This window comes from Lagopus muta, unplaced genomic scaffold (assembly GCF_023343835.1).
Source record: "Lagopus muta isolate bLagMut1 unplaced genomic scaffold, bLagMut1 primary scaffold_225, whole genome shotgun sequence".
Lineage (NCBI taxonomy): Eukaryota > Metazoa > Chordata > Aves > Galliformes > Phasianidae > Lagopus > Lagopus muta.
This window is the reverse complement of record NW_026040263.1, coordinates 1-26,899: the sequence shown is the minus strand read 5'-3', so window position 1 is coordinate 26,899 and position 26,899 is coordinate 1. Positions and strand designations below refer to the sequence as shown.

At 54.1% G+C, this 26,899-nt stretch overlaps 2 protein-coding genes across 4 annotated transcripts; both read right to left on the bottom strand.

Annotated features, from left to right (window-relative positions):
• Nucleotides 1-881: 881 nt before the first annotated feature.
• Nucleotides 882-7,147, bottom strand: LOC125687806 (formin-2-like). Its single transcript, XM_048933086.1, has 6 exons — nucleotides 6,710-7,147; nucleotides 5,184-5,202; nucleotides 4,860-4,935; nucleotides 2,828-3,833; nucleotides 2,204-2,255; nucleotides 882-2,039 (listed from the first exon to the last, which is right to left on the bottom strand). The coding sequence occupies exons 4-6, from the start codon at nucleotides 2,923-2,925 to the stop codon at nucleotides 882-884; spliced, it is 1,308 nt and encodes a 435-aa protein (XP_048789043.1). The 5' UTR covers nucleotides 2,926-3,833; nucleotides 4,860-4,935; nucleotides 5,184-5,202; nucleotides 6,710-7,147.
• Nucleotides 7,148-8,892: 1,745 nt separating this feature from the next.
• On the bottom strand, nucleotides 8,893-23,038 carry LOC125687805 (keratin-associated protein 16-1-like). Of its 3 annotated transcripts, XM_048933085.1 has the most exons (6): nucleotides 21,466-22,287; nucleotides 19,986-20,038; nucleotides 17,167-17,392; nucleotides 14,761-14,932; nucleotides 12,333-12,396; nucleotides 8,893-10,635 (listed from the first exon to the last, which is right to left on the bottom strand). In XM_048933085.1, exons 1-3 carry the CDS (start codon nucleotides 22,285-22,287, stop codon nucleotides 17,365-17,367), a joined length of 903 nt encoding a protein of 300 aa, XP_048789042.1. In that variant the 3' UTR covers nucleotides 8,893-10,635; nucleotides 12,333-12,396; nucleotides 14,761-14,932; nucleotides 17,167-17,364. The 3 variants fall into 3 exon arrangements, with proteins under 3 accessions (XP_048789042.1, XP_048789041.1, XP_048789040.1); XM_048933084.1 differs by having other exon boundaries at nucleotides 17,167-23,038; XM_048933083.1 differs by lacking the exons at nucleotides 19,986-20,038; nucleotides 21,466-22,287 and having other exon boundaries at nucleotides 17,167-18,562.
• Between the last annotated feature and the right edge of the window lie 3,861 nt (nucleotides 23,039-26,899).

Below are 26,899 nucleotides of genomic sequence, written 5' to 3'. Positions count from 1 at the left end.
CCCCCCGTGTCCCCACCACCCCCAATGCCCCCCATGTCCCCACCACCCCCAATGCCCCAATGCTCCCCACCACCCCCAATGCCCCCCACGTCCCCATCACCCCCAATGCCCCCCATGTCCCCAATGCCCCCTCATCCCCATCATCCCCCAATGCCCCCAATGCCCCCCATGTCCCCACCCCCCCCCAATGCCCCCACGTCCCCATCACCCCCCAATGCCCCCAATGCCCCCAACGCCCCCCTCACCCCCAATGCCCCCCATGTCCCCCATGTCCCCAATGCCCCCCACATCCCCACCACCCCCAATGCCCCCCCACATCCCCATCACCCCCCAATGCCCCCCATGTCCCCAATGCCCCCCATGTTCTTACCACCCCCAATGCCCCCCATATCCCCCCACCCCCATCACCCCCCAATGCCCCCCACATCCCCAATGTTCCCAATGCCCCCCATCACCCCCCAATGCCCCCAATGCCCCCAATGCCCCCCACGTCCCCAATGCCCCCCATGTCCCCACATCCCCATCACCCCCCAATGCCCCCCACATCCCCAATGTCCCCAATGCCCCCATCACCCCCCAATGCCTCCAATGCCCCCCATGTCCCCACCACCCCCAATGCCCCCAATGCCCCCAACATCCCTCTCACCCCCAATGCCCCCCACATCCCCACCACCCCCCAATGCCCCCCACATCCCCCCCCCTCCTTCTGCCCCATAACCTCCCCATCTCTGCCCCCTTTTCAGGGCGATTCCGGCGGCCCCCTTTCCTGCCTGCTGGGCGACACGTGGCTGCTGGCCGGCATCGTCAGCTGGGGCGAATCCTGCGGTCTCCCCGGCCGCCCCGGCGTTTACACCAGCATGGAGGCTCACAGCTCCTGGATCTCAACCCTGGTCCCCGACGCTCCTCTCCGTCACCCCAACCTCGGCCCCGTCCCCAATGATGATGACGATGGCAGCCCCTGCACCCCGGAGGAGGAAGGAAGAGGGGAGGAGATTTGGGCTCAGCCGCTGCCCCCCGCCGGCGCCGCCGATGGCACCGATGGCATCCGAGGGCTTTCGGCCCTGGTGGCGGCGATGGCGGCGATGGCGGCGGCGGTGGTGGTGGGGTGATGGCGTGGGGGTCTTTGGGGGGGGGGGGGGGGAAGGATGGGGGCAGGAGGTTGGGATCTGGGAGCTTGGGGGGGGGGGGGGGCAGCTGAGAATGGGGGCAGGACCCGGATTTTGGCACCCATGGGGGATGATGGCACCCAAGAATGAGGATGATGGCACCCAGGAATGGATCCAGGACCCAGATTTTGGCACTGGGAGCCCAGATTTTGGCACCCATGGGGGATGATGGCACCCAAGAATGGATCCAGGACCCAGATTTTGGCACCCAATGAGGATGGTGGCACCCATGAATGGATCCAGGACCCAGATTTTGGCATCTATGGGGGATGGTGGCACCCAAGAGTGGATCCAGGACCCAGATTTTGGCACTGGGAGCCCAGATTTTGGCACCCATGGGAGATGCTGGCACCCAGGGTTGATGATGGCACCCAAGAATGGATCCAGGACCCAGATTTTGGCACTGGGAACCCAGATTTTGGCACCCATGGTTGATGATGGCACCCAAGAATGGATCCAGGACCCAGATTTTGGCACCCATGGGGGATGATGGCACCCAAGAATGGATCCAGGACCCAGATTTTGGCACCCATGGGGGATGATGGCACCCAACAGTGGATCCAGGACCCAGATTTTGGCACTGGGAACCCAGATTTTGGCACCCATGGGGGAGATGCTGGCACCCAGGGTTGATGATGGCACCCAAGAATGGATCCAGGACCCAGATTTTGGCACTGGGAACCCAGATTTTGGCACCCATGGTTGATGATGGCACCCAGGAATGGATCCAGGACCCAGATGTTGGCACCCATGGGGGATGGTGGCACCCAAGAATGGATCCAGGACCCAGATTTTGGCACCTATGGGGGATGATGGCACCCAAGAGTGGATCCAGGACCCAGATTTTGGCACTGGGAACCCAGATTTTGGCACCTATGGGGGATGGTGGCACCCAAGAATGAGGATGGCACCCATGAATGGATCCAGGACCCAGATTTTGGCACTGGGAGCCCAGATTTTGGCACCCATGGGAGATGGTGGCACCCAAGAGTTGATGATGGCACCCAACAGTGGATCCAGGACCCAGATTTTGGCACCCATGGGGGATGGTGGCACCCAAGAATGGATCCAGGACCCAGATTTTGGCACCTATGGGGGATGGTGGCACCCAAGAATGGATCCAGGACCCCGATTTTGGCACCCATGGGGGATGATGGCACCCAACAGTGGATCCAAGACCCAGATTTTGGCACTGGGAGCCCAGATGTTGGCACCCATGGGGGGATGGTGGCACCCATGGTTGATGATGGCACCCAAGAGTGGATCCGGGACCCCGATTTTGGCACTGGGAACCCAGATTTTGGCACCCATGGTTGATGATGGCACCCAAGAGTGGATCCAGGACCCCGATTTTGGCACCCAGGGGGGATTTTGGCACCCAAGAATGGATCCAGGACCCAGATTTTGGCACTGGGAACCCAGATGTTGGCACCCAGTGTTGATGGTGGCACCCAAGAATGGATCCAGGACCCAGATTTTGGCACCTATGGGGGATGATGGCACCCAAGAGTGGATCCAGGACCCAGATTTTGGCACTGGGAGCCCAGATTTTGGCACCCATGGGGGATGATGGCACCCAAGAACGGATCCAGGACCCAGATTTTGGCATCCAATGGGGATGGTGGCACCCAAGAGTGCATCCAGGGCCCAGATTTTGGCACTGGGAGCCCAGATTTTGGCACCCATGGTTGATGGTGGCACCCAAGAGTGGATCCAGGGCCCAGATTTTGGCACTGGGAACCCAGATTTTGGCACCCATGGTTGATGGTGGCACCCAGGGTTGATGATGGCACCCAAGAATGGATCCAGGACCCCGATTTTGGCACTGGGAGCCCAGATTTTGGCACCCATGGGGGATGATGGCACCCAAGAATGGATCCAGGACCCAGATTTTGGCACCCAATGAGGATGGTGGCACCCAAGAATGGATCCAGGACCCCGATTTTGGCACCTATGGGGGATGGTGGCACCCAAGAGTGGATCCAGGACCCAGATTTTGGCACCCAGGGTTGATGATGGCACCCAAGAATGGATCCAGGATCCGATTTTGGCACCTATGGGGGATGGTGGCACCCAAGAGTGGATCCAGGACCCAGATTTTGGGACTGGGAGCCCAGATTTTGGCACCCATGGGGGATGGTGGCACCCAAGAATGCATCCAAGGCCCAGATTTTGGCACCCAATGAGGATGGTGGCACCCATGAATGGATCCAGGGCCCAGATTTTGGCACCCATGGGAGATGGTGGCACCCAAGAGTGGATCCAGGACCCAGATTTTGGCATTGGGAGCCCAGATTTTGGCACCCATGGAAGATGGTGGCACCCATGGGAGATGATGGCACCCATAGTTGATGATGGCACCCAATGTTGACTCTGGACCCCCACCTTTGCTACCTGCACTGGGTGCTGCCACCCAAAACGCCACCTTTGGCCCTGGGAACCCAACCCCCCAACCCCCCCCAGGAACCCCCCCCAAAAAAGCCCCATTTTGACCCCAAACCACCCTGGTTTCACCCCCAAAAATGAGCCCCAATAAAAACCAAGGAGCAGCTCAACAATTCCACCTGCAACTTTATTGTCCGAACCGCGCGGGGCACCCATGGGTGACGGCATTGGGTGTTGGGGGCACCCATGGGTGACGGTGACACCTCAGGGGGTTGGGGACACCTAAAGGTGACACCTGAGGGGGTTGGGGGCACCCATGGGTGATGGTGACACCTAAGGGGGTTGGGGACACGTAAAGGTGACAGCAATGGGTGTTGGGGGCACCCATGGGTGACAGTGACACCTCAGGGGGTTGGAGACACCTAAAGGTGACACCTGAGGGGGGTTGGGGGCACCCATGGGTGACAGCATTGGGTGTTGGGGGCACCCATGGGGTATGGTGACACCTAAGGGGGTTGGGGACACCTAGAGGTGACACCTGAGGGGGTTGGGGACACCCATGGGTGACGGTGTTGGGGACACCTAAAGGTGACACCATTGGGTGTTGGGGGCACCCATGGGTGACGGCGTTGAAGACACCTAAAGGTGACACCTGAGGGGGATGGGGGCACCCATGGGTGACAGCATTGGGTGTTGGGGGCACCCATGGGGCATGGTGACACCTGAGGGGGTTGGGGACACCTAAAGGTGACAGCAATGGGTGTTGGGGGCACCCATGGGTGACAGTGACACCTGAGGGGGTTAGGGACACCTAGAGGTGACACTGGAGGGTGTTGGGGGGCACCCATGGGTGACAATGTTGGGGACACCTAAAGGTGACACCATTGGGTGTTGGGGGCACCCATGGGTGACGGCGTTGAAGACACCTAAAGGTGACACCTGAGGGGGTTGGGGGCACCCATGGGTGACAGCATTGGGTGTTGGGCGCACCCATGGGGCATGGTGACACCTAAGGGGGTTGGGGACACGTAAAGGTGACAGCAATGGGTGTTGGGGGCACCCATGGGTGACACCTCAGGGGGTTGGAGGCACCCATGGGTGACGATGTTGAAGACACCTAAAGGTGACACCTGAGGGGGTTGGGGGCACCCATGGGTGGCGAAGATGAAGACACCTAAAGGTGACACCTGAGGGGGTTGGGGGCACCCATGGGTGACAGCGTTGGGTGCTGGGGACACCCATGGGTGACGGTGTTGGGTGCTGGGGGCACCCATGGGTGATGGTGACACCTCAGGGGGTTGGGGACACCCATGGGCGACGGACTTGGGGGCACCCATGGGTGACAGCAATGGGTGTTGGGGGCACCCATGGGTGATGGTGACACCTGAGGGGGTTGGGGGCACCTAAAGGTGACACCATTGGGGGTTGGGGACACCCATGGGTGACGGTGTTGGGGACACCCATGGGTGACACCTCAGGGGGTTGGAGACACCTAAAGGTGATAGCAATGGGTGTTGGGGGCACCCATGGGTAACGATGTTGGGGACACCTAAAGGTGACACCTGAGGGGGTTGGGGGCACCTAAAGGTGACAGCAATGGGTTTTGGGGGCACCCATGGGTGACGGTGACACCTGAGGGTGTTGGGGACACCTAGAGGTGACAGCAATGGGTGTTGGGGGCACCCATGGGTGACGGTGTTGGGGACACCGAAAGGTGACACCATTGGGTGTTGGGGGCACCCATGGGTGACAGCAATGGGTGTTGGGGGCACCCATGGGTGACAGTGACACCTGAGGGGGTTGGGGGCACCCATGGGTGACAGCATTGGGTGTTGGGCGCACCCATGGGGCATGGTGACACCTAAGGGGGTTGGGGACACGTAAAGGTGACAGCAGTGGGTGTTGGGGGCACCCATGGGTGACACCTCAGGGGGTTGGAGGCACCCATGGGTGACGATGTTGAAAACACCTAAAGGTGACACCTGAGGGGGTTGGGGGCACCCATGGGTGATGGTGTTGGGGACACCCATGGGTGACACCTCAGGGGGTTGGGGACACCTAGAGGTGACACCATTGGGTGTTGGGGGCACCCATGGGTGACGGTGACACCTGAAGGTATTGGGGACACCTAGAGGTGACACTGGAGGGTGTTGGGGGCACCCATGGGTGACGGTGTTGGGGACACAGAAAGGTGACACCTGAGGGGGTCGGGGGCACCCATGGGTGACGGCGTTGGGTGCTGGGGACACCCATGGGCAACAAAGTTGGGGACACCTAGAGGTGACGCCTGAGGGTGTTGGGGACACCCATGGGTGACGGTGACAATTGAGGGGGTTGGGGGCACCTAAAGGTGACACTTGAAGGTGTTGGGGGCACCCATGGGTGACAGTGACACCTGAGGGGGTTGGGGACACCTAGAGGTGACACCTGAGGGGGTTGGGGGCACCCATGGGTGACAGCATTGAGTGTTGGGGGCACCCATGGGGCATGGTGACACCTAAGGGGGTTGAGGACACCTAGAGGTGACACCATTGGGTGTTGGGGGCACCCATGGGTGACAGTGACACCTGAGGGGGTTGGGGGCACCCATGGGTGATGGTGACAGCAATGGGTGTTGGGGACACCTGGAGGTGACACTGGAGGTTGTTGGGGGCACCCATGGGTGACGGTGTTGGGGACACCTAAAGGTGACACCTCGGGGGGTTGGGGGCACCTAAAGGTGACAGCAATGGGTTTTGGGGGCACCCATGGGTGACGGTGACACCTGAGGAGGTTGGGGACACCTAGAGGTGACACCTGAGGGGGTTGGGGGCACCCATGGGTGACAGTGACACCTGAGGGGGTTGGGGACACCTAGAGGTGACACTGGAGGGTGTTGGGGGCACCCATGGGTGACAATGTTGGGGACACCTAAAGGTGACACCATTGGGTGTTGGGGGCACCCATGGGTGACGGCGTTGAAGACACCTAAAGGTGACACCTGAGGGGGTTGGGGGCACCCATGGGTGACAGCATTGGGTGTTGGGCGCACCCATGGGGCATGGTGACACCTAAGGGGGTTGGGGACACGTAAAGGTGACAGCAATGGGTGTTGGGGGCACCCATGGGTGACGATGTTGAAGACACCTAAAGGTGACACCATTGGGGGTTGGGGACACCCATGGGTGACGGTGTTGGGGACACCCATGGGTGACACCTCAGGGGGTTGGAGACACCTAAAGGTGACAGCAATGGGTGTTGGGGGCACCCATGGGTAACGATGTTGGGGACACCTAAAGGTGACACCTCAGGGGGTTGGGGGCACCTAAAGGTGACAGCAATGGGTTTTGGGGGCACCCATGGGTGACGGTGACACCTGAGGGTGTTGGGGACACCTAGAGGTGACAGCAATGGGTGTTGGGGGCACCCATGGGTGACGGCGTTGGGTGCTGGGGGCACCCATAGGTGACGGTGACACCTCAGGGGGTTGGGGACACCTAAAGGTGACATCATTGGGGTTTGGGGGCACCCATGGGTGACGGTGACATTTTAGCGATATTTTAGGGGAAAAACAGGGATTTCTATGAAAATAAGCGATATTTTAGGGGAATTTCCCCCAAAATTCCCCTCCAAAATTCCCCCAAAATCCCAAATTTCCCCCAAATAGTCCCCAAATTTCTCCTAAATAACCCCAATTACCCCCAAAATTCCCCCCAAAACCCCAAATTCCTTTAAATTACCCCAAAAAAGACGCAATTTTTTTCCCAAATAATCCCAAATAATCCCCAAATTCCCCCCAAAACCCCAAATTTCCCCACATAATCCGAGATTCACCCCAAAATTTCCCCCAAATAACCTCAAAAAAGCCCCACATAATCCCAAATAATCCCAAATTTCCCCCAAATTGCCCCCCAAAGTCCCAAATTTCCCCAAATAATCCCAAATAATCCCAAAATCCCCCCCAAAACCCCAAATTTCCCCAAATAATCCCAAATTCCCCCCAAAATCCCCAAAATTTCCCCCAAATAACCTCAAAAAAGCCCCAAATAATCCCAAATAATCCCAATTTCCCCCAAATTGCCCCCCAAAGTCCCAAATTTCCCCAAATAATCCCAAATAATCCCAAAATCCCCCCCAAAACCCCAAATTTCCCCAAATAATCCCAGATTTACCCCAAAAATTCCCCCAAATAACCTCAAAAAAGCCCCAAATAATCCCAAATAATCCCCAATTTCCCCCAAATTGCCCCCAAAAGCCCCATATTTCCCCAAATAATCCCAGATAATCCCAAATTCCCCCCAAAATCCCCCAAATAATCCCAAATTTCCCCCAAATTCCCCCCAAAATCCCCAAATTTCCCCAAATAATCCCAGATTCACCCCAAAATTCCCCCCAAATAACATCAAAAAAGCCCCAAATAATCCCAAATAATCCCAAATTTCCCCCAAATTGCCCCCAAAGTCCCAAATTTCCCCAAATAATCCCAAATAATCCCAAATTCCCCCCAAAATCCCCAAATTTCCCCAAATAATCCCAGATTCACCCCAAAATTCCCCCCAAATATCATCAAAAAAGCCCCAAATAATCCCAAATAATCCCCAATTTCCCCCAAATTGCCCCCAAAAGCCCCATATTTCCCCAAATAATCCCAGATAATCCCAAATTCCCCCCAAAATCCCCCAAATTTCCCCGAAATAATCCCATATTTCCCCCAAATTCCCCCCAAAATCCCCAAATTTCCCCAAATAATCCCAGATTTACCCCAAAATTTCCCCCAAATAACATCAAAAAAGCCCCAAATAATCCCAAATAATCCCAAATTTCCCCCAAATTGCCCCCCAAAGTCCCAAATTTCCCCAAATAATCCCAAATAATCCCAAAATCCCCCCCAAAACCCCAAATTTCCCCAAATAATCCCAGATTTACCCCCAAATTTCCCCCAAATAACCTCAAAAAAGCCCCAAATAATCCCAAATAATCCCAATTTCCCCCAAATTGCCCCCTAGAAGCCCCAAATTTCCCCAAATAATCCCAAATTCCCCCCAAAATCCCCCAAATTTCCCCCAAATAATCCCAAATTTCCCCCAAAATTCCCAAATTTTCCCCAAATAATCCCAGATTCACCCCAAAATTTCCCCCAAAATGCCCCCAAAAGCCCCAAATAATCCCAAATAATCCCAAATTTCCCCCAAATTGCCCCCAAAAGCCCCAAATAATCCCAGATAATCCCGAATTTCCCTTGAATTGCCCACAAAAATCCCAAATTTCCCTCCCCAAAACCCCAAATAATCCCAAATAATCCCAAAAAGGCCCCCAAATAATCCCAAATCTTCCCCCAAAAAACAGCCAGAAACGTTTTGGGTTCATTTTTGTCCTTTTCTTTGAAAATTGCACTTCTGTACAAACGGCACTTTCACCCATTTTGGTGTTTTTTGCCTTATTTTCCTTGGGGGGGGAAGGCTGGGATCCATAATCTGGATTGAGGGGCCCATAATCCAGGTTGGGGTGTCTGTTATATGGGTCAGGGTGCCCATAATCTGGGGTATAAACCCATAATCCGGATTGAGGGGCCCCTAATCCCAGTTGGGGGGCCCATAATCTGGGTTGGGGTGCCCATAATACGAGGTTCGAGCCCATAATCTGGGTTGGGGAGGCCATAATCCGAGTTTTGAGCCCATAATCTGGGTTGGGGTGGCCATAATCTGAGTTTTGAGCCCATAATCTGGGTTGGGGTGGCCATAATCCGAGGTTCGAGCCCATAATCTGGGTTGGGGTGGCCATAATCCGAGGTTTGAGCCCATAATCTGGGTTGGGGTGGCCATAATCCGAGGTTCGAGCCCATAATCTGGGTTGGGGTGGCCATAATCCGAGTTTTGAGCCCATAATCTGGGTCGGGGTGCCCATAATCTGGGTTTGAGCCCATAATCTGGGTTGGGTTGCCCATAATCTGGGTTTAACCCCCTAATCAGGGTCAGGGTGTCCATAATCAGAGTTGATGCGCCCATAATCTGGGTTGGAGTGACCATAATCCGGATTGAGATGTCCATAATCCGGGATGGGGTGCCCATAATCTGGGACAGGATGTCCATAATCCGAGTTGAGGTGCCCAAAATCCGGGTCAGGGTGCCCATAGTCTGCGTCAGGGTGTCCATAATCCGGATTGAGATGCCCATAATCTGGATTGGTGTGCCAATAATCCGGGGCGTGAGCACATAATCTGGGTCGAAGCACCCATAATCTGGGTTGATGTGTCCATAATTGGAATTGAGGCACCCATAATCTGGGTTGGGGAGACCATAATCTGGACTCAGATGCCCATAATCTGGGTCAGGGTGCCTATAATCCGGGTGAAGGAGACCATAATCCGGGGTGGGGTGTCCATAATCCCGGTTGGGGTGCCCATAATCTGGGATGTGAGCCCATAGTTCAGATTGAACTGCCCATAATGCGGGTCAGGGTGCCCTTAATCCAGGGTTTGAGCCCATAATCTGGGTCAGGATGACCACAATCTGGGTCAGGATGTCCATAATTCGAGTTGAGGTGCCCATAATCTGGGTAGGGGTGTCCATAATCCAGGTTGAGATGCCCATAATCCGGGATGATACGCCCATAATCTGGGATGTCAAACCATAATCTGGGTTGAGTTGCCCATAATCCATTGTGTGAGCCCATAATCAGGACTGACAGGCCCATAATCCGGGTTGTGGTGCCCATAATTCGAGTTCAGGTGCCCATAATCTGGGATGCGAGCCCATAATCCGGGTCTTGGTGTCCATAATCTGGATTGATATGCCCGTAATCTGGGTCATGGTGTCCATAACCTGGGTCTGGGGGTCCATAATCTGGGTCTTGGTGCCCATAATCTGGGGTGTGAGCCCATAATCCGGGTTGGGGTGTCCATAATCCGGATTGAGATGCCCATAATCCGGGTTGGGGTGTCCATAATCCGGATTGAGATGCCCATAATCCGGGTTGGGGTGTCCATAATCCAGATTGAGATGCCCATAATCCGGGTTGGGGTCCCCATAATCCGGGTTGGAGGCCTTACTCCGGTTTGGGGGGTCCATAATCCACGATGCGGCCCCCCTATGGGAGGTGCTCGGCCCTATGGGGAGACAGAGAGGTGAGGGGAGGGATTATGGGACAATGGGGTTACGGGGTTATGGGATTATAGAGTTATGGGGTTATGGGATTATGGAGTTATGGGGTTATGGGATTATGGGGTTATGGGGTTATGGGATTATGGGGTTATGGGGTTATGGGATTATGGGGTTATGGGATTATTGATCTATGGGATTGTTGGACTATAGGATTGTGGTATTACGGGATTATGGGATTATGGGGTTATGGGATGATGGGATTATGGGGTGATGGGATTATGGGATTATGGGGTGACGGGATTATGGGTCTATGGGGTGATAGGATTATGGGAATATGGGATAATGGGCTTATGGGATTATGGGACTATGGGAATATGGGGTGATGGGATTATGGGGTGATGGGATTATGGGAATATGGGATAATGGGTTTATGGGATTATGGGACTGTGGGATTATGGGATGATGGGATTATGGAGTGATGGGGTTGTGGGCCTATGGGGTGTTGGGATTATGGGATGATGGGACTATGGGATTATGGAGTGATGGGATTATGGTTCTATGGGATTATGGAATTAAGGCATTATGGGATTATGGGGTTACAGAATAATGGCATTATGGGATTATGGGGTAAGGGGTTATGGGATTATGGGGTAATGGGATTATGGAGATATGGGGTAATGTGTTTATGGGATTATGGGGTGATGGGATCATGGGTCTATGGGGTTATGGAATCAAGGCATTATGGGATTATGGGGTGTTGGGATTATGGGATTATGGGGTGATGGGATTATGGGTCTATGGGGTAATGGGATGATGGGATTATGGGGTGATGGGATTATGGGAATATGGGATAATGGGTTTATGGGATTATGGGATTGTGGGATTATGGGATTATGGAGTGATGGGATTATGGACCTATGGGGTGTTGGTATTATGGGATGATGGGACTATGGGATTATGGGGTGATGGGATTATGGTTCTATGGGGTTATGGGATTAAGGCATTATGGGATTATGGGCTTATAGAATAATGGCATTATGGGATTATGGGATAAGGGTTTATGGGATGATGGGATTATGGGGTGATGGGATTATAGGGATATGGGATAATGTGTTTATGGGACTATGGGGTGATGGGATTATGGGATTAAGGGGTGATGGGATCATGGGTCTATGGGGTTATGGAATCAAGGCATTATGGGATTATGGGGCGTTGGGATTATGGGATTATGGGGTGATGGGATTATGGGTCTATGGGGTAATGGGATGATGGGATTATGGGACTGTGGGATTATGGGATTATGGAGTGATGGGATTGTGGGCCTATGGGGTGTTGGGATTATGGGATGATGGGACTATGGGATTATGGGGTGATGGGATTATGGTTCTATGGGGTTATGGAATTAAGGCATTATGGGATTATGGGGTTATGGAATAATGGCATTATGGGATTATGGGGTAAGGGGTTATGGGATTATGGGGTAATGGGATTATGGAGATATGGGGTAATGTGTTTATGGGATTATGGGGTGATGGGATCATGGGTCTATGGGGTTATGGAATCAAAGCATTATGGGATTATGGGGTGTTGGGATTATGGGATTATGGGGTGATGGGATTATGGGTCTATGGGAATATGGGATGATGGGATTATGGGAATATGGGGTTATGGAATTATGGGATTATGTGGGGCCGGCACTCACTCTGGGGCGGCGTCGCAGCGACTTCCGGAGCGCTCCCGGCCTGGTGGGGGCGTCCCATGGTAATCTGGGGGGGGAATAGGGGCGTAATCCCTGCCTTAATCCCATAATCCCCCATAAACCCACATTGCCTTTATCTGCATACGGCCCAGAATCCCATAATCCCACCGCTGTAATCCCACATTATCGCATCCCTGGCCCCATAACCCCATAATCCCACCTAATCCCATCTCCCCGCCCCCTAAATGCCCCCATAACCCCCATAATCCCACTCCCAACCCCTTTAATACCCCCATAATCCCACCCCCCACCCCCTTAAGACCCCCATAATCCCACCCCCATCCCCTCAACACCCCCATAGCCCCTATAATCCCACCCCTCATCCCCTAAAGATACCCATAACCCCGTCCCCCACCCCCTAAATAACCCCATAACCCCCATAATCCCACCCCTAAGCACCCCCATAACCCCCATAATCCCACCCCCTCCCCCTAAATGCCCACATAACCCCCATAATCCCACTCCCAACCCCTTTAATACCCCCATAATCCCACCCCCCACCCCCTTAAGACCCCCATAATCCCACCCCCCATCCCCTCAACACCCCCATCACCCCCATAATTCCACCTCCCACCCCCTAAACAAACCCAGAACCCCCATAATCTCACTCCCAACCCCTTTATGACCCCCATAATCCCACCCCCCAACCCCTTAACACCCCCATAATCCCACTCCCCACCCCCTAAACACCCCCATAATCCCACCCCCATAATTCCACCTCCCACCCCCTAAAACCCATAACCCCCATAATCCCACCCCCAACCCCTCAAGACCCCCATACTCCCATCCCCCAACCCCTAAACACCCCCATAATTCAACTCCCCACCCCCTAATTGCCCCCATAGCCCCCATAATCCCACTCCCAACCCCTTTAAGGCCCCCATAATCCCACCCCCATCCCCTTAAACCCCCCATAATCCCACCCCCATCCCCTCAAGACCCCCGTAATTCCACTTCCCACCCCCTAAACAAACCCATAAACCCCCTAATCCCACTCCCAACCCCTCAAGACCCCCATAATCCCATCCCCTATCCCCTCAAGACCCCATAATCCCACCCCCCAACCCCTAAACACCCTTGTAACATCCATAATCCCACCCCCATCCCCTTAAGACCCCCATAATCCCATCCCCCTTCCCCATAATCCCACCCCCCCATCCCCCAAACACCCCGATAACCCCATAATCCCAGCCCCCACCCCCTAAACACCCCGATAATCCCACCACCACCCCCTAAACAACCACATAATCCCACCCCCCCCACCCCTAAATGCCCCCATAACCCCCATAATCCCAATCCTATCTATTTAAAACCCCGATAATCCCACCCTCCACCCCATTAAGACCCCCATAATCCCACCCCAATCCCCATAATCCCACCCCCATCCCCCAAACACCCCCATAATCCCCATAATCCCACTCCCCACCCCCTAAACAACCACATAATCCCACCCCCCCACCCCATTAAGACCCCCATAATCCCACCACCACCCCCTAACACCCCCCTAACCCCCATAATCCCACCCTCCACCCCATTAAGACCCCCTTAATCCCACCCCCACCCCCTTAAGACCCCCATAATCCCACCCCCCACCCCCTAAACAACCACATAATCCCACCCCCATCCCCATAATCCCACCCCCCATCCCCCAAACACCCCCATATCCCCCATAATCCCACCCCCATCCCCTGTAGACCCCTATAATCCCACCCCCATCCCCATAATCCCACCCCCCGCCCCCTAAACACCCCCATAATCCCACCACCACCCCCTAAACACCCCCATAATCCCAGCCCCCATCCCTAAATGCCCCATAACCCCCATAATCCCAACCCTATCTCTTTAAAACCCCCATAATCCCTCCCCCATCCCCATAATCCCACCCCCACCCCCTAAACTCCCCCATATCCCCTAAAGATAACCATAATCCCATCCCCCACCCCCAAGTAACCCCATTATCCCCATAATCCCATCCCTAAGCACCCCCATAACCCCCATAATCCCACCCCCAACCCCTTTAAGACCCCCATAATCCCATCCCCCAACCCCTCAAGACCCCCATAATTCCACCTTCATCCCCTCAAGACCCCCTTAATTCCACCCCCATCCCCTCAAGACCCCCATAATTCCACTTCCCACCCCCTAAACAAACCCATAAACCCCCTAATCCCTCCCCCAACCCCTATACACCCCCCTAATCCCATCCCCATCCCCGTAAGACCCCCATAATCCCACCCCCATCCCCTCAAGACCCCCATAATTCCACTCCCCACCCCCTAAATGCCCCCATAACCCCCATAATCCCACCCTCCACCCCCTATACGCTCCCCCTAATCCCATCCCCATCCCCTTAAGACCCCCATCCCCTCACCCGGGGGTCTCTGGGCAGCCACCACGTAGCTGACCAGGGTGACGTCGCTGGTGCCCCCCGATTCCAATGGGATGGGATGGACCCGAAAATGCTCCAGCATGTCGAAGATGCTCTGGAACCACAGGTGCTGAACCCGGCACTGCGCCTCCTCGTTCAGCGACAGCCGCAGGTGCTGCGGGATTAGCAGGGATTATGGGGTGGGGAGGCCGGGATTATGGGGTGGGATGGGAGATAAGGGTGTGGGAACTGGGATTATGGGGTGGGGAGGCCAGGATTATGGGGTGAGATGGGAGATAAGGGTGTGGGAACTGGGATTATGGGGTCGGGAGTCTGGGATTATGGGGTGGGATGGGAGATAAGGGTGTGGGAACTGGGATTATGGGGTGGGGAGGCCGGGATTATGGGGTGGGATGGGAGATAAGGGTGTGGGAACTGGGATTATGGGGTGGGGAGGCCGGGATTATGGGGTGGGATGGGAGATAAGGGTTTGGGAACTGGGATTATGGGGTGGGGAGGCTGGGATTATGCAGTAGGGGGGATTAAAAGGATGGGGATGGGAGATAAGGGTGTGGGAACTGGGATTATGGGGTGGGGAGGCTGGGATTATGGGGTAGGGGGGATGAATGGGATTGGGAAAGGAGATAAGGGTGCGGAAGATGGGATTATGGGGTGGGGAGGCTGGGATTATGGGGTGGGGAGGCCGGGATTATGGGGTGGGGGGGATTCATGTGATTGGGATGGGAGATAAGTGTGCAGGAACAGGGATTACATAGATTAGGACAGGATTTGGGGGCTTAGGAGCGGGATTATGGGGATTAGGAGCGGGATTACATAGATTACGAGAGGATTTTGGGGATTAGGAGTGGGATTATGTGGATTAGGAGTGGGATTATGTGGATTACGAGCGGATTTGGGGGCTTAGGGGTGGTATTATAGGGATTAAGAGTGGGATTACATAGATCAGGAGCAGATTTTGCGGTTTAGGAGCAAGTTTATGGGGATTAGGAGCGGGATTACATAGGTTAGGAGCAGATTTTGGGGTTTAGGAGCGGGATTATGGGGATTAGGAGCGGGATTGCATAGATTAGGAGCGAATTTTGGGGATTAGGAGTGGGATTTTGGGGATTAGGAGTGGAATTACATAGATTAGGATCAGATTTTGGGGTTTAGGAGAGGGATTATGGGGATTAGGAGTGAGATTACATAGATTAGGAACGGATTTGAGGGTTTAGGAGCGAGATGGGGGGATTAGGAGAGGGATTACATAGATCAGGAGCGGATTTTGCGGTTTAGGAGCGGGATTATGGGGATTAGGAGCGGAATTACATAGATTAGGAGAGGATTATGCGGTTTAGGAGCGGGATTATGGGGATTCAGAGTGGGATTACATAGACTAGGAGTGGACTGGGGGATTAGGAATGAGATTGGGGGGATTAGGAGCAGGATTACATAGATTAGGAATGGATTTTGGGAATTAGGAGTGGGATTATGGGGATTAGGGGAGGGATTACATAGATCAGGAACGGATTTTGGGGATTAGGAGTGGGATTATGGGTATTAGGAGCGGGATTACATAGATTAGGAGCAAATTTTGGGGATTAGGAGTGGGACTATGTGGATTAGGAACGGAATTATGTGGATTAGGAGAGGAATTACATAGATTAGGAGCAGATTTTGGGGTTTAGGAGCAGGATTATGGGGATTAGGAGTGGGATTACATAGATTAGGAGCGGATTTCGGTGATTAGGAGTGGGATTATGGAGATTAGGAGCGGGATTACATAGATTAGGAGCAGATTTTAGGGATTAGGAGTGGGACTATGGATAAGAAACGGAATTATGGGGATTAGGAGAGGGATTACATAGAATTGGAGCAGATTTGGGGGATTAGAAGCGGGATTATGGGGATTAGGAGTGGGATTACATAGACTAGGAGCGGATTTGGGGGTTTAGGAGCGAGATTGGGGGATTAGGAGTGGGATTACATAGATTACGAATGGATTTGGGGGTTTAGGAGTGGTATTATGGGGATTAAGAGTGGGATTACATAGACTAGGAGCAGATTTGGGGATTAGGAGTGGGATTATGGGGATTAGGAGCAGGATTACATAGATTAGGAGCGGATTTGGGGGTTTAGGAGTGGGATTATGGGGATTAGGGGAGGGATTACATAGATCAGGAACGGATTTTGGGGTTCAGGAGTGGAATTATGTGGATTAGGAACGGGATTATGGGGATTAGGAGAGGGATTACATAGATCAGGAGCAGATTTTGCGGTTTAGGAGCAGGATTATGGGGATTAGGAGCGGGATTATATAGATCCGAGTGGATTTTGGGGTTTAGGAGCGGGATTATGGGGATTAGGAGTGTGATTACAGGGATTAAGAGCTGGATTACGGGGTCGGACCTTGGCCTTGCCCTGGAAGTTGAAGGTGAGCACGAATTCCCCGCGCCGCGTCTCGCTCTGCCGCACCAGGAAAACGCCGTGCGCCCCGGCGCCGCCCGCCAGCACCAACTGCGCCGCACGCAGCCGCGACAGCGTGCCGTGGAACCAGGGGTGATCCAGCAGCCCCACTGCGCGGCACAGACCCACAACAAGCACACGTCAGCCCCACGGGACCCATAGGGACACACAGGGACACATAGGGACACATAGGGACACATAGGGACACATAGGGACACATAAGGACCCATAGGGACCCATAGGGACACATAGGGACACATAGGAACCCATAGGGACACATAGGGGCACATAGGGACCCATAGTGAAACATAGGGACCCATAGGGACCCATAGGGACACATAGGGACACAGAGGGACACATAGGAACCCATAGGGACACATAGGGACCCATAGGGACACATAGGGACACAGAGGGACCCATAGGGACACATAGGGACACATAGGGACACATAGGGACACACAGGGACCCATAAGGACCCATAGGGACCCATAGGAACCCATAGGGACACATAGGGGCACATAGGGACCCATAGTGAAACATAGGGACCCATAGGGAAACATAGAGACACATAGGGACCCATAGGGACCCATAGGGACACATAGGGACACATAGGGACCCATAGGAAACCCATAGGGACACAAGGGACCCATAGGAACCCCATAGGGAAACATAGGAACCCCATACGAAACCCATAGGGACCCATAGGGACCCATAGGGACCCACAGGAACCCATAGGGACCCATAGGGACACATAGGGACCCATAGGGACCCATAGGGACACATAGGGACCCACAGGGACCCATAGGGACACATAGGGACCCATAGGGACCCATAGGGACCCATAGGGACACATAGGGACACATAGGGACACATAGGGACCCATAGGAAACCCATAGGGACACATAGGGACACATAGGAACCCATAGGGACACATAGGGACACATAGGAACCCATAGGGACCCATAGGAACCCATAGGGACCCATAGGGAGCCATAGGGAGCCATAGGGACACATAGGAACACATATGAACCCCACAGTGACCCATAGGAACCCATAGGGACACATAGGAACCCATAGGGACACATAGGGACCCATAGGAACACATAGGGACACATAGGGACCCATAGGAACCCCATAGGAACCCATAGGAACCCATAGGAACCCATAGGGACACATAGGGACCCATAGGGACACACAGGGACCCCAAACCCCATAGGAACCCCATGGGAACCCCATAGACACAGCGTGCCGTGGAACCAGGGGTGATCCAGCAGCCCCACTGCGCGGCACAGACCCACAACAAGCACACGTCAGCCCATAGGGACCCATAGGGACCCATAGGGACACATAGGGACACATAGGGACCCATAGGGACACACAGGGACCCATAGGAACCCACAGGGACACATAGGAACCCATAGGAACACATAGGGCCCCCTAGGGACACACAGGGACACATAGGGACACATAGGGACCCATAGGAACCCCATAGTGACCCATAGGAACCCATAGGAACCCATAGGGACACATAGAGACACATAGGGACCCATAGGAACCCCATAGGAACCCATAGGAACACATAGGGACCCATAGGGACACACAGGGACCCCAAACCCCATAGGAACCCCATGGGAACCCCATAGACACAGCGTGCCGTGGAACCAGGGGTGATCCAGCAGCCCCACTGCGCGGCACAGACCCACAACAAGCACACGTCAGCCCCACGGGACCCATAGGGACCCATAGGGACACATGGGGACACATAGGGACCCATAGGGACACACAGGGACCCATAGGGACACATAGGGACCCATAGGGACACATAGGGACCCATAGGGACACATAGGGACACATAGGGACACATAGGGACCCATAGGAAACCCATAGGGACACATAGGGACACATAGGAACCCATAGGGACACATAGGGACACATAGGAACCCATAGGAACCCCATAGGGACACACAGGGACACATAGAAACCTATAGGGACACATAGGGACCCATAGGGAACCCATAGGGACCCATAGGAACCCATAGGGACACATAGGGACACATAGGGACCCATAGGGACACATAGGGACACAAAGGAAGCCATAGGAACACATAGGGACCCATAGGAACCCATAGGGACACATAGGGACCCATAGGGACACATGGGGACCCATAGGGAGCCATAGGGACACATAGGGACACATATGAACCCCACAGTGACCCATAGGAACCCATAGGGACACATAGGAACCCATAGGGACACATAGGGACCCATAGGAACACATAGGGACACATAGGAACCCATAGGGACACATAGGAACACAGAGGGAACCATAGGGACCCATAGGGACACATAGGGACACATAGGGACCCATAGGGATACATAGGGACACATAGGGACACATAGGGACACATAGGGACCCATAGGAACCCATAAGAAGCCATAGGGACACACACGGACCCATAGGGACACATAGGGACACATAGGGACCCATAGGAACCCCATTGGAGCCCATAGGAACCCATAGGGACACATAGGAACCCATAGGGACCCATAGGGACACATAGGGACACATAGGAACCCATAGGGACACATAGGGACACATAGGGACACATAGGAAACCCATAGGGACACATAGGGACACATAGGAACCCCATAGTGACCCATAGGAACCCATAGGGACACCTAGGGACCCATAGGAACCCCATAGGGAAACATAGGAACCCCATACGGACCCATAGGGACCCATAGGGACACATAGGAACCCATAGGGACCCATAGGGACACATAGGGACCCATAGGGACCCATAGGGACACATAGGTACACATAGGGACACATAGGGACACATAGGGACACATAGGAACCAATAGGGACCCATAGGGACACATAGGGACCCATAGGGACACATAGGGACACAGAGGGACCCATAGGGACACATAGGGACACATAGGGACACATAGGGACCCATAGGGACACATAGGAACCCATAGGGACACATAGGGACACATAGGGACCCATAGGAAACCCATAGGGACACATAGGAACCCATAGGGACACATAGGGACACATAGGGACCCATAGGGACACATAGGGACACATAGGAACCCATAGGGACACATAGGGACACATAGGAACCCATAGGAAGCCTTAGGGACACATAGGGACCCATAGGGACACACAGGGACCCCAAACCCCATAGGAACCCCATGGGAACCCCATAGACACAGCGTGCCGTGGAACCAGGGGTGATCCAGCAGCCCCACTGCGTGGCACAGACCCACAACAAGCACACGTCAGCCCATAGGGACCCATAGGGACACATAGGGACACATAGGGACACACAGGGACCCATAGGGACACATAGGGACCCATAGGGACCCATAGGGACACATAGGGACACACAGGGACCCATAGGGACCCATAGAGACCCATAGGGACACATAGGGACCCATAGGGACACATAGGGACACATAGGGACCCATAGGGATACATAGGGACCCATAGGGACACATAGGGACACATAGGGACACATAGGAACCCATAGGAAGCCATAGGGACCCATAGGGACACATAGGGACCCATAGGGACACATAGGGACCCCATAGTGACCCATAGGAACCCATAGGGACACATAGGGACACATAGGGACCCATAGGGACACATAGGGACCCATAGGAACCCATAGGAACACATAGGGACACATAGGGACACATAGGGACCCATAGGAACCCATAGGAACCCATAGGGACACATAGAGACACATAGGGACCCATAGGAACCCATAGGGACACATAGGGACACACAGGGACCCATAGGGACCCATAGAGACACATAGGGACACATAGGGACCCATAGGGACCCATAGGGACACATAGGGACCCATAGGAAGCCATAGGAACACATAGGGACCCATAGGAACCCATAGGGACACATAGGGACCCATAGGGACACATAGGGACACACACAGACCCATAAGAACCCATAGGGACACATAGGGACCCATAGGGAGCCATAGGGATACATAGGGACACATATGAACCCCACAGTGACCCATAGGAACCCATAGGGACACATAGGGACCCATAGGGACACATAGGGACACACACAGACCCATAAGAACCCATAGGGACACATAGGGACCCATAGGGAGCCATAGGGATACATAGGGACACATATGAACCCCACAGTGACCCATAGGAACCCATAGGGACACATAGGGACCCATAGGAACACATAGGGACACATAGGGACACACAGGGACCCCAAACCCCATAGGAACCCCATGGGAACCCCATAGACACAGCGTGCCGTGGAACCAGGGGTGATCCAGCAGCCCCACTGCGCGGCACAGACCCACAACAAGCACACGTCAGCCCCACGGGACCCATAGGGACCCATAGGGACCCATAGGGACACATAGGGACACATAGGGACACACAGGGACCCATAGGGACACATAGGGACACATAAGGACCCATAGGGACCCATAGGGACCATAGGGACGCATAGGGACACATAGGAACCCATAGGAACCCATAAGAAGCCATAGGGACACACACGGACCCATAGGGACACATAGGGACACATAGGGACACATAGGGACCCATAGGAACCCCATTGGAGCCCATAGGAACCCATAGGGACACATAGGAACCCATAGGGACCCATAGGGACACATAGGGACACATAGGAACCCATAGGGACACATAGGGACACATAGGAACCCATAGGGACACATAGGGACACATAGGAACACATAGGAACCCATAGGGACACACAGGAACACATACGAACCCCATAGTGACCCATAGGAACCCATAGGGACACCTAGGGACCCATAGGAACCCCATAGGGAAACATAGGAATCCCATACGGACCCATAGGGACCCATAGGGACACACAGGGACCCATAAGGACCCATAGGGACCCATAGGAACCCATAGGGACACATAGGGACACATAGGGACACACAGGGACCCATAGGAACCCATAGGAACCCATAGGAACCCATAGGAACCCATAGGGACACATAGGGACCCATAGGGACACACAGGGACCCCAAACCCCATAGGAACCCCATGGGAACCCCATAGACACAGCGTGCCGTGGAACCAGGGGTGATCCAGCAGCCCCACTGCGCGGCACAGACCCACAACAAGCACACGTCAGCCCATAGGGACCCATAGGGACACATAGGGACCCATAGGGACCCATAGGGACCCATAGGGACCCATAGGGAAACATAGAGACACATAGGGACACATAGGGACCCATAGGGACACATAGGGACACATAGGGACCCATAGGGACCCATAGGGACACATAGGGACACATAGGGACCCATAGGGACCCATAGGGACACATAGGGACACATAGGGACACATAGGAACCCATAGGAACCCATAGGGACACATAGGGACACATAGGAACCCATAGGAACCCATAGGGACACATAGGGACACATAGGAACCCATAGGAACCCATAGGGACACATAGGGACACATAGGAACCCCATAGTGACCCATAGGAACCCATAGGGACACCTAGGGACCCATAGGAACCCCATAGGGAAACATAGGAACCCCATACGGACCCATAGGGACCCATAGAAAACCCATAGGAACCCATAGGGACCCATAGGGAGCCATAGGGAGCCATAGGGACACATAGGGACACATATGAACCCCACAGTGACCCATAGGAACCCATAGGGACACATAGGAACCCATAGGGACACATAGGGACCCATAGGAACACATAGGGACACATAGGGACCCATAGGAACCCCATAGGAACCCATAGGAACCCATAGGAACCCATAGGGACACATAGGGACCCATAGGAACCCCATAGGAACCCATAGGAACACATAGGGACACATAGGGACACACAGGGACCCCAAACCCCATAGGAACCCCATGGGAACCCCATAGACACAGCGTGCCGTGGAACCAGGGGTGATCCAGCAGCCCCACTGCGTGGCACAGACCCACAACAAGCACACGTCAGCCCCACGGGACCCATAGGGACACATAGGGACACATGGGGACACATAGGGACACACAGGGACACATAGGGACCCATAGGGACCCATAGGGACCCATAGGGACACATGGGGACACATAGGGACACATAGGGACACACAGGGACCCATAGGAACCCATAGGGATCCGTAAGGACACATAGGGACCCATAGGGACCCATAGGGACACATAGGGACACATAGGGACCCCAAAACCCCATAGGAACCCATAGGGACACATAGGGACACATAGGGACCCATAGGAAGCCATAGGAACACATAGGGACACATAGGGACACATAGGGACACATAGGGACACATAGGGACCCATAGGGACACACAGGGACCCATAGGAACCCATAGGGACCCGTAAGGACACATAGGGACACATAGGGACCCATAGGGGACCCATAGGGACACATAGGGACACATAGGGACCCCAAAACCCCATAGGAACCCATAGGGACACATAGGGACACATAGGGACCCATAGGAAGCCATAGGAACACATAGGGACACATAGGGACACATAGGGACACACAGGGACCCATAGGAACCCACAGGGACACATAGGAACCCATAGGAACACATAGGGCCCCCTAGGGACACACAGGGACACATAGGGACACATAGGGACCCATAGGAACCCCATAGTGACCCATAGGAACCCATAGGAACCCATAGGGACACATAGAGACACATAGGGACCCATAGGAACCCCATAGGAACCCATAGGAACACATAGGGACCCATAGGGACACACAGGGACCCCAAACCCCATAGGAACCCCATGGGAACCCCATAGACACAGCGTGCCGTGGAACCAGGGGTGATCCAGCAGCCCCACTGCGCGGCACAGACCCACAACAAGCACACGTCAGCCCATAGGGACCCATAGGGACACATAGGGACACATAGGGACACATAGGGACCCATAGGGACACATAGGGACCCATAGGGACACATAGGGACACATAGGGACACACAGGGACCCATAGGGACACATAGGGACCCATAGGGACACATGGGGACCCATAGGGACACACAGGGACACATAGGGACACATAGGGACCCATAGGGACCCATAGAGACCCATAGGGACACATAGGGACCCATAGGGACACATAGGGACACATAGGGACCCCAAAACCCCATAGGAAACAATTGTGACCCATAGGGACCCATAGGGACCCATAGGAACCCATAGGGACACATAGGAAACACAGAGGGACCCATAGGGACCCATAGGGACCCATAGGGACACATAGGGACACATAGGGACCCCAAAACCCCATAGGAACCCATAGGGACACATAGGGACACAGAGGGACCCATAGGGACACATAGGGACACATAGGGACACATAGGGACCCATAGGGACACATAGGAACCCATAGGGACACATAGGGGCACATAGGGACCCATAGGGACACATAGGGACCCATAGGGACCCATAGGGAGCCATAGGGACACATAGGGGCACATAGGGACCCATAGGGACACATAGGGACCCATAGGGACCCATAGGGAGCCATAGGGACACATAGGGACACATATGAACCCCACAGTGACCCATAGGAACCCATAGGGACACATAGGAACCCATAGGGACACATAGGGACCCATAGGAACACATAGGGACACATAGGGACCCATAGGAACCCCATAGGAACCCATAGGAACACATAGGGACCCATAGGGACACACAGGGACCCCAAACCCCATAGGAACCCCATGGGAACCCCATAGACACAGCGTGCCGTGGAACCAGGGGTGATCCAGCAGCCCCACTGCGCGGCACAGACCCACAACAAGCACACGTCAGCCCCACGGGACCCATAGGGACACACAGGGACACATAGGGACCCATAGGACCCATAGGGACACATAGGGACACATAAGGACCCATAGGGACACATAGGGACACATAGGGACACATAGGGACCCATAGGGACACATAGGAACCCATAGGGAAACATAGAGACACATAGGGACCCATAGGGACCCATAGGGACACATAGGGACACATAGGGACACATAGGAACCCATAGGGACACATAGGGACCCATAGGGACCCATAGGGACACATAGGGACCCATAGGAAGCCATAGGAACACATAGGGACCCATAGGAACCCATAGGGACACATAGGGACCCATAGGGACCCATAGGGACACATAGGGACACATAGGGACACATAGGAACCCATAGGGACACATAGGGACCCATAGGGACACATAGGGACACATAGGGACACATAGGAAGCCATAGGAACACATAGGGACCCATAGGAACCCATAGGGACACATAGGGACCCATAGGGACCCATAGGGACACACAGGGACCCATAGGGACCCATAGGGACACATAGGGACACATAGGGACCCATAGGGAAACATAGAGACACATAGGAACCCATAGGGACCCATAGGGACACATAGGGACCCATAGGGACACATAGGGACACATAGGGACACACACGGACCCATAGGAACCCATAGGGACACATGGGGACCCATAGGGACACATAGGGACACATAGGGACACACACGGACCCATAGGAACCCATAGGGACACATGGGGACCCATAGGGAGCCATAGGGACACATAGGGACACATAGGGACCCATAGGGACCCATAGGGACACATAGGGACACATAGGGACCCATAGGGACCCATAGGGAAAACATAGGAACCCCATAGGAAACCCATAGGGACACACAGGGACCCCAAAACCCCATAGGAACTCATAGGGACCCCATGGGGACACATTGGGACACATAGGGACACACAGGGTCTTTATGGGGTATCTATGGGGTCCCTATGGGTCTTTATGGGGTATCTATGGGGTCTCTATGTGTTTTCTATGGGGTCTCTATAGGGTTCCTATGGGTCTTTATGGGGTATCTATGGGGTCTCTATGGGGTTCCTATGGGGTTTCTATGGGGTTCCTATGGGGTTTCTATGGGGTCCCTATGGGGTATCTATGGGGTCTCTATGGGGTCCCTATGGGATTCCTACAGAGTTCTTACAGGGTTCTTATGGGGTCTCTATGGGATTCCTATGGAGTTCTTATGGAGTTCTTATAGGGTTCCTATGGGAATTCTATGGGGTCCCTATGGGTCTTTATGGGGTTCCTATGGGGTCTTTATGGGGTCCCTAAGGGATTCCTATGGAGTTCTTACGGGGTTCTTATGGGGTTCCTATGGGATTTCTATGGGGTCCCTATAGGTCTTTATGGGGTATCTATGGGGTCTCTATGGGGTCCCTATGGGGTTCCTATGGGGTTCTTATGGGGTTCCTATGGGATTTCTATGGGGTTTCTATAGGATTTCTATGGGGTCCCTATGGGGTCCCTATCGGGTCCCTATGGGGTTCCTATGGGTTTTCTATGGGGTCCCTATGGGTCTTTATGGGGTATCTATGGGGTCTCTATGGGTTTTCTATGGGGTCTCTATAGGGTTCCTATGGGTCTTTATGGGATATCTATGGGTTCCTATGGGGTCTCTATGGGGTCCCTATGGGATTCCTACGGAGTTCTTATGGGGTTCCTATGGGGTTCCTATGGGGTTTCTATGGGGTTCCTATGGGGTTTCTATGGGTTTTCTATGAGGTCTCTATGGGGTCTCTATGGGGTCCCTATGGGATTTCTATGGGGT